This window comes from Mus caroli, chromosome 2 (assembly GCF_900094665.2).
Source record: "Mus caroli chromosome 2, CAROLI_EIJ_v1.1, whole genome shotgun sequence".
Lineage (NCBI taxonomy): Eukaryota > Metazoa > Chordata > Mammalia > Rodentia > Muridae > Mus > Mus caroli.
Window position 1 is genome coordinate 124,100,208 of NC_034571.1, and position 9,843 is coordinate 124,110,050.

The 9,843-nt window shown below is 39.7% G+C and overlaps 1 protein-coding gene across 7 annotated transcripts in view; it reads right to left on the reverse strand.

Annotated features, from left to right (window-relative positions):
- Positions 1 to 9,843, reverse strand: part of Rnf24 (ring finger protein 24) — a 55,352-nt gene that overhangs the window by 13,845 nt on the left and 31,664 nt on the right. For 6 of the 7 annotated variants that reach the window (XM_029468899.1, XM_021157023.1, XM_029468901.1 and 3 more), the window contains one exon: positions 865 to 1,014. In XM_029468899.1, the coding sequence (XP_029324759.1) occupies positions 865 to 1,007 (143 nt within the window). In that variant the 5' untranslated portion in view covers positions 1,008 to 1,014. Of the gene's footprint in view, positions 1 to 864; positions 2,713 to 9,843 lie in introns of those variants that run through there. The other variant, XM_021157022.2, reaches the window with a different exon arrangement.

A 9,843-nucleotide genomic window follows, 5' to 3' on the forward strand; every position in this document is an offset into this window, starting at 1 on the left:
TTGGCTCCATCTCACTAAGATAACAAGTGTCTGCTATTACATCTGGCTTGCATAAAAATTTTAAAGTCAGTTTTGGCTTTGAAAAATAGACTCTATTTAATAATATAAAAGGTAAAAGTGTTTAGATAATAATAAGTCAGTCAAGCATTGAAACATTACTGGCAAAATTTATCACCCCACGCCACGTGAGCTGACCTTGTCTATCCCATGTCTCTGTGTATAATCAACACTTATAGTGTGGAATGTTTAGTGCGTTATGCAGATAAGTAATTATATCCATACACAACTGCTGCATCAGAGAGGTACTTGAAGACCAGCAGCAAGAGGCATTTTAAGGTATGGCTCTTGACTTAAAATGCTGTCTTCTGACCCATGATGACTTCAGATGACAGTGGTGCAAAATGCCTTCTAACAGAGCAACTTTCAGTAGATTAAATCAGGACTCTGGAGGCGGGGGCAGGTAGATTTCTAGGAGGTCATGGCCTGCCTGGTCTATATAGTGAGTACCAGGCCAGTCAGGGATGCATAGATTGAGGCTCTGTCTCAAAACAAAACAAAACACAACCTAAAACAAGAAAGTAGATGAAATCTTAGAGCCGGTGATGTAAGTGATGCAGAATGGGGTGCTAATACTGTGGAAAAACTACTGAAGACCAACTTCTACTACCGAGGAAAACACCATCAGCCGATAGGACTGAAAAGCACACAAAAGTGGGTTACTAAACACCAGCCCACAATTAAAATGCTAGGCCTCCCTGGTTTTAGAAAACTGGCCCATTCTTACACATAATCGATTTTGACTCTATGGTAGAAATGACTGTTTCAAATATTCTGAAATATTTGAAAAGAATAAAAATTGATTACCTAATCAAGTAGCAACAGAAGAGTAAACTAAGGATGAAGACAAACACAGCAGTGCCAAAAACCACAATATAGATGTTGAGAGGCAGATTCTGGAACCCAATATTAGGCATCCTGAAGTTGTAATGTGGGAAATCTGAGCTCATGGATGAACTGTGAGGAAAAAAAGAATGGAAAAGAATTAGATGTGGACAGGCATCATAGTGCATGTCTGTAATCCCTGCCCTTGGGTGAATGAGGCAGCAGAATTGCTATGAGTTTGAGGTTAGCCAAAGCTACATAGCAAGACTGTAAAAAATAAACAAACCAAAACCAACCCTCCCCCCACCTTAGAACTAAGACAACATTATATATTTATACTTGAGAGGCAAAAGTTCTCTAATGCCTGACCTGAACTAATAAAGTATTATTATTCTTATCTTCTTTCTTTCATTCACTTATATCAAATATTTACCAATTTTATTACATTCAAAACAGAGCATTTCAATTTACATTCATAAGGTACTACATGAAATGTCAGTAATTAATCAACACAAAAAGCCTTTAAGTGCAAGAAGAAAAACATGTATTAAAACGTCTCAGATTATCTAACTTAACACCCATTAGTGTAGCAGTAGTCACCTCTTAACTTACCAGTACTTAGAATGGTAAACATAAAGCAGCTCATATGGACTGGCAGGAGAGCAAGCCTGACAAGCCAGCCCCATGCTTAGAACCCATATGAAGCAGAGACACGAGACTCCTTCCCTCCTGTGGCACATGACATATACAGTAACAATAACCTCAGAAAGAGGATTAAGTAACTACATAGCGTCTAATGTTACAGTCTAGTTATTTCTCGAAAAGCTTAATAATAAATAGAGTTGGGCCTGATAATGCACAGCTTTAATTCCTGTGTTCAGAGGCAGAGGGAGGTAGATTTCTGGGAGTTCAAGGCCAGCTTGTCTACATAAGAAGTTCTAGGCTATCCAGGGATATAGAGTGAGAATCTACAAAACAGAACAATACAAAACAAAGTGGAAAACGCAATTGGATTATCATGTGATCCAACATTTCCAGTCCAGCAATATCACAAAGATCTGAGAACAACAGTTCAAACAAAGCTGGTGTATAATACTCTTAGCAGTACAATTCATTGTTGCTCAAGTGTGGAAAGGCCTAGATGCCTAATGAGATGAACAGGTAAACAACTGTGTTTGTCACCTACAATGGAGTAAGTCCTAGTCAGTCATAAAAGGTGGACTGAGTTCCCTGGGAGCCTACTTGCCAGGGAAGCACTCAGTCCCCAAGTCTTACCCAGCTCCGCAGCAGATCACCTGCTGCACCCCTCCCTCTGCCCCCATTCCCAGGACACCAAGCAGATCCTAGATCCTAGATCCAGGACACCTTACTTCTTCCCTTTTGTGGATCCCTTCAAATCACCCAACGCCAATCTTATTCTCAAAACCTAGAAATACATTTAACTCAAACCCCCAATGGCAGGATCCCAAAAGAATCTCCTACCAGGCAACATACAGCTACCACACACTCCTAAGAGCCAGAAAGGGCAACAGAAAACAAGGAACAAAACACTACCCAAAGACAAGACTGATGTCAGAATTATGATCATCACAAACTCAGATGCCTAGATATGGGCATAAAAACAGTAACAAGGACAGTATGTCTCCACTAGAGCCCAACACCTTTAATACAGTAGGTCCTAAGGCTTGCCAGTACAGCTGGAGCTCAGGACAAGGACCTTAAAGTAGTCTTTATAAATACAACAGAGGATCTTAAGGAGGAAATGAATAGCCCCCCTAAAGAACTCCATGAAGCTGGGCAGTGGTGGCGTGGTGCACACCTTTAATCCCAGCACTTGGGAGGCAGAGGCAGGCAGATTTCTCTATGCCAGCCTGGTCTACAGAGTGAGTTCCAGGACAGCCAGGGCTATACAGAGAAACCCTGTCTTGAACCCCCCCAACCCCCCAAAAAAAGAACTCCATGAAAACACAAACAGAAATGGAAGGAAATGAGTAAAACAATCCAAAACCCGTAAGTGGAAATAGCATCGATAAAGAAAACCCAAACATCTGAGGAAAACTTGGAAATGAAAATGTAGGAACTTGAATGGGTACCTCAGAGGCAAGCCTTGCCAGCAGTATACAAGAGACGAAAGAGAGAATCTCAGGCACTGAAGGTATGATAGTTGAAATGGAACCTTGGTCAAAGAAAATGTTTTAAGTCTAAAAACAAAACAAAACAAAAATCTTGGCACAAAACAGCAAGAAAATCTGGGACACTATGAAATGAAAAGACCAAATCTAAGAAGAATAGGAATAGAAGAAGAGACAACCCAGGTCAAAGGCACAGAAAATAGACCAGAAAAGAAATTCCCCTGGGCACAACAATCAAAACACTAAGCATACAGAAGAAAGAAAGAATATTTAAAAACTACAAAGGAAAAAGACCAAGTAACACAAAAAGGCAGACCTATTAAAATAACACCTAACATCTTAATGGGAACTTTTTTTTAAAAGAAGACTTATTTATTTATTTTATGCATGTGAATACGCTGTCACTCTCTTCACACATTGGATTCCATTACAGATGGTTGTGAGCCACCATATAGTTGCTGGGAATTGGAAGAGCAGTTAGTGCTCTGAGCCATCTCTCCAGCCCCCCTTAATGGAGACTTTAAAAGCCAGACATAGAATAAAAAGATGTTCTACAGACTGAGACCATGGATACTGTCCCAGACTACTATACCCAGCAAAAATGCCAATCACAATAGATGGTGGCCTGGGTAGGTAGAACACACCCAAGATGACCCCAGACACCCAGAGGCTCCAGGTGCCACTAAGTAAGTGGTGGAGAGATGGAGATATAGAGAGAGGTAGAATGGTGTGTGCACAGTGAAGAGGGGCTAAATCAGAGACTCGAGGGTATTAATGTGAGTAGCCAATAATGCCACATGAGGCCATGCTGAGGTCCTGGCCCATGCTGTTTCAGGGTTCTGTTACACCAAGGCCATGTGGATATCTCTGAGGGCTGTGCAGAACTAGCCCACCCCTCATCTCAGCATTGTGGGAGAGGTAGCACCTCCCTGCATCAATTGCAGCACTAAGAATGAGCTCACATCTCACCTGGGCAGCACAGTAGGGCTGGCCCTGGTGTGGGTGTGAAAGCAGATAAGCTGTTTCTGCCCCTTGCCTGGGCAGTGCTGGAGAGCTGGCCCTGGTGGAATAGGTGCAGGTGAGCCAGCTCCACCCCCTGGTGGGGGGAAAAGTATGGGAGAGCTGGAGGGGATGTCTGACCAACTCAGATACCATGCAGATCCCGGGCTTGGAGCTGGCCCACCACAACATGCACCTCATCTATGAACTGCTGGAGCATTTGAAGGCGCTGGTCCTGAAGAACCAAAGCTGCAGGATCTCTATGACATAGGGCAACAACAGTCCTGGAGAAGTCCCAGTGAGGATCCAGTATTGATAGTGCAGCAGAAGCCAGAGGTCCCAAACCAGACCAATGACTCAATGCAATGAACATCTGCATGAAAAGCTGTTTTGGCAATAGGGTATACTGTGTGACACATTGGACCTTTTACATCAAGATTTTGTTTTCTGTTGGGAGGAGGTTGCAAAGGTGGAGAGGGAGGATGTGGAAGGATGGGGAGATGAGTGGGATTGGGGTACATAATGGGAAATTCACAAAGAATCAATAAAAAGTTAAAGTAGATGGGAAAATAAGATATTCTATGATAAAACCAGATTTAAGCAGTATCTATCTACAAATCTAACCTTACAGAAGATATTAGAAAGAACACTTCAACCTAAAGAGGTTAGCCATAACCAAGAAAACACAAGGAATAAATAACCCCACACCAGCGAAGCAAAGGTAGAGGTATACCATGACAAAAAAATAACAGAAATGAATAAACGCTGTTCATTAATACCTGTCAACATCAATGGCCTCAATTCCCCAATTTAAAAACAAAAACAAAAACAACAGGCTGATAGATTGGATTAGAAAACAGGATCCATCTTTCTGATGCATCCCAGAAACACACCTTAACATCAAGGATAGACATCACCTCAGAGTAAAAGGATGCAAAAAGATATTCCAAACAAATGGACCTAAGAAGCAAGTTGGTGTAGCCATTCTAATATGTGACAAAATAGACTTCAAAGTAATCAGAAGAAATTGGGAAAGACACTACATACTCAAAGGAAAAATCCACCACGAGACCATTGCAATTCTTTTATGTACCAAACACAAGGGCACCCAAATTCATAAAATATTACTACAGCTTAAATCATATATTGATCCTCATACAGTGAGTGATAGTGGGTGACTTCAATACTCTACTCTCATCACTTAACAGGTCATCCAGATAAAAACTAAACAGAGAAATGCTGGAGCCAAAAGATGTCATAAGCCAAATGAACCTAGCAAAAATGTAAAGAACATTCAGAACATTCCTTCCAAAAAGTATATGAACATTCCTTCCAAAAAGAATACATTTCCTTCTTGGCAGCTCATGGAACTTTCTCTAAAATTGACCACATACTTGGATACAAAGCAAGTCTCAACCCTGAAACAATACCCTGCATCCTATATGACCTCCAAGCTGATATCAACAACAGAAACAAGAGAAAGCTTACAGACCCATGGAAGCTGAACAACACAGAACACACTACTGCATGAAAAATGGATCAAGACAGAAATTTGAAGGAAATTAAAGACTTTGTACAAATGAATGAAAAATACAGATCCAAACTTATGGGGCACAATGAAAGTGGTTCTACCAGGCAAGTTCAAAGCACTAGGTGCCTACATTACAAGAACTAAATTCAAAACAAAAACAAAATAAAAACAAAAAGCAAAAAACTGGGGAGATCTCAGACTAGTAAGAAAACACCTGAAATCTCTAAAACTAAAAGAAGAAATCATACCATACCCAAAAGTAGAAGATGGCAAGAAACAATCAAACTCAGGACTGAAATCAATAAAACAGAAACAATAACAAAACTAATACAAAGAATCAATGAAACTAAGAGTGGTTCTTTGAGAGGAACATCACTAAGACTGACAAAACCTTAGCCAAATTAACTATAAGGCATAGAGAGAATATTCAAATTAACAAAATCAGAGATGAGAAGGGGGAACTAACAGACACTAAGGACATTCAAGAATCACTAAGGACACACTTTAAAATCCTGTACTCCATCATATTGGAAAATCTAAAAAAAGAGGGTAATGTATTGATGTATACATACAGACCTATAACCCCTATTTATTACTTCTATTTAGAGGCAGTAATTAAAAGTCTACCAAAGCAAAACAAAACCAAAAACAAGAACAACAAAAAACAAACAAACAAACACCTAGGGCCAGATGGTTTTAGCACAGAATTCTACCAGATTTTCAAAGAATTAATGCCAATACTTCTCAAACTATTCCACCAAATAGAAACAGAAGAAACTTTGTCCAATTTGTTTTGAGGCCAGTTACTCTGATACCCAAACTACAGAAATACCCAACAAATAAAACTACGGACCAATTTTCCTTTTGAACATAGATGTAAAAAATTTCAGTGAAATACTTGAAATACAAGTACATAGCAAAACGATCATCAACCATGATCATGTTGGCTTTATTTCGGAGATGCAGAGATGGCACAACATATGTAATGGATAAATATGACCCTTCAGATAAATAGACTGAAAGAGAAAACCACATGATTATTTTATTAGATATTGAAAAGGCCTTTGACAAAATCCAACATCCTTCCATAATGAAAGTCCTGGAGAGGGCTGGAGAGATGGCTCAGTGGGTAAGAGCACTGACTGCTCTTCCGAAGGTTTTGAGTTCAAATCCCAGAAACCACATGATGGCTTACAACCATCCTTAATGACATCTGACTCCCTCTCCTGGTGTGTCTGAAGACAGCTACAGTGTACTTACATATAAAATAAATAAATAAATCTTAAAAAAAAAAAAAAGTCCTGTAGAGACAAAGAATATACATCAACATAATAAAGGCAATTTATAGCAAGCTCATACCCAACATCAAATTAGAGAGAAACTCAAAGCAGTTCCACAAAAATCAGGAACAAGACAAAGCTGTGCATTCTCTCCATACCTATTCAACATAGTACTTTAAGTCTTGGCCACAGCAGCAAGACAGCTGAAGGAGACCAAGCACATACAAATTGGAAAGGAATTCGTCTGTGAGTTCAGTTCAGTGAAGCCTCCCCCCCAGGGCAGCCGAATCCATAATAAGGAGCCAGAGATTTGAACAAATCGACAATTAGTTTGAGGCCAAGCAGAGCAACTAAGTGAGAAGCTGAGAGAAACCAGATTGAATCAGTAGTAAGTCCCTGAAATGACAATTACATCAGGAGAATGAAGTTATTATTTACACAGCATGATATTGGTACAAAAATGCACATGTTGATCAATGGGATGGAACTGAAGACCTAGATGTAAATCCTTACACCCATGGACACTTGCTTTTTGATAAAGCCAAAGATGGGGAAAAGGAAGTAACTTCAACAAATGGTGCTGGTCAAACTGGATGGCTGTTTGTAGAAGAATCCAAATAGATCCACACTTATCACCATGTACAAAATTCAACTCCAAATGGATCAAAGACCTCAACATAGACACACTGAAGCTGATAGAAGAGAAACGGCACAGGAAGACTTTCTGAATAGAACGCCAACAACACAGGCATGAGATCAACAATAAATGAAACTGAAAAGCTTCTGCTCAGCAAAGACTCTATCATTTGGACAAGTCGGCAGTCTGCAAAATGGGCAAAGATTTGTACTAATTATACATCCCGCAGAGGGCCAATACCAAAATATATAAAAAAAAACTCAAGGGGAAAAAAAACCAAACATAGACATCAAGAAAACAAGGAAACTAATTTAAAAATGGGATACAGATCTAAATAGAACATTCTCAAAAGAGGAAACTTGAATGCCTGAGAAACGCTTAAATGTTCATCCTTAGTCACCAGGGAAACGCAAATGAAAACTACTTTGATATATCATCGTACCCTGTCAGAACGGCTAAGATCAATAATCAAATGATAGCTCATGTTGGTTAGATATGAAATAAAAGAAATACTCATCTTTTGCTGGTGGACCTGAAAACTTGACCAGGCTCAGTGGGATTCAATGTGGTGGTTCTGGGGAATCAATCTACCCTCAGATCCACATCTGGGGCACAGACCTAAAGGATGATCCATCCTGCCAAAGACACTTGCTCAATGTTCACTGCAATAGCCAGAAACTGAAACCCTAGATGCTCATCAACAGATCTCCCGCAACCTTTCCTTTATACTGCCAATTATAAAAGTACAAAAAATACTGCAATTTGAACTGGATAATTAAACTTTAGAAGAATAGATCATGTAAGTCAGAAATAAAGGGAAAACCAAAAATAGATTAAGAGAAAAAAACAAATGTTTGAGGTTTGAGTCAACTAACCAAACAAAACATTAAAAAATTGCTATTCTGAGACCATTAAAAACTAATGAGAGTTTGAATACTAATTTATAATTTAGATTATTATACTTTATAGGCATATAAACAGCCAAAGTGGCTCAAGAAAACCTGACTTTTAAAAAAATTATTATGTCACTGATGTCCTTGAGCATGCTAGGCAAGCACTCAACGCCTAAGCTGTGTTCCTCACGGCTGCTTGGGACTGCATGGCCACTCTGCAGGCTGCTGTAGTGTTCCTCACGGCTGCTTGGGACTGCATGGCCATCCTGCAGGCTGCTGTACTGTTGCATAACTGGGTTGGAGGCGTTGGCATTTTTACAGTCTTCAGAGTGCCTGTGCCTCTGAACGGATGCCAGTAAGTTCCCACTTGTCACAATTTTCACCACTTCCTGTTTCACTGGGTTTCTGTTGCTATTCTTCTGTAAGGAGATAATATTTCTGTCTGTATCCAAATGAAAGACAGGGAAGAAAAAACGAGAAAGAAAGAACACCAGTGGAGGGCATTGTGACTTTGTTTTCTGTGCAATCAGCATGTCTACCATAGGTCCTGGTCCGCTGGCTCCTTCTGCCACTAAATCTGTCATCCGTCTTTATTTTTTTCTATCTTTGGCTTTCCCATATCCGATTTAAAAAATGTTTACTTATATTCTCTTTTCGTATTTGCATGGTTTTATTCCTGAAATTTAAATGTTTAATCCACCTTGAATGTGATATTAGACAGCACTATGATGTCTATGAAGCCTAGCGCTTCCTATTAATTTAAACACATTAGTAATTCATTCAGGGTGAAGCAGTAGGTTTTTTTTTTAATATTTCAAAATTATTCTTACATAATCTTTTCTAGGAATGTTTATTTTTAAAGATTTATTGTTTAATACGTGTAGGTGCATCTGTCTGCATGAGTGAGTGTGCACATCAGTGCGAGTGAGTAGTGCCTGAGGAGGCCAGGGACACTGGGCAGCCTGAAGGCAGAGCTAAAGACCCACCTCAGGTAGGTAGTGGGAACCGAACCTGAGTCCTCTGGGAGAGGCTCTTACTCTGAGCCATTTGTCAAGCTCTCGGGTTTTAAAATGTTCTTTTGGGCTGTAAAGAATATCAAATGTATAATTTACATAAAAGAATGGGTCTTGTTAAATGCTGGTCTCCTTCCAAATTTATGCTCAAGTTTAATTTTGGCTGTAATAGTATTAATCGGCAAGACCTCTGAGAGGCGCAGAGTCATGTGCTCTCCTCTCATCCGTAAACGGCTATCATGAGGTGGTTTCTTATAACAGGATAGATTTGGTCATTCTGACTCTTGGCTTTTCTTTGTATTTCCACCATATTATATAAGGCAGCAGAAGGCCCTTGTGAGAGGTCTCAAACAAAATGAGAAGTAAATGTCTGAGAACTATGTGAATGTGTATATATGTGTACACATGTAAGAGCCTGTGTCTGTGTGGTGAATGTGTATATATGTGTACACATGTAAGAGCCTGTGTCTGTGTGG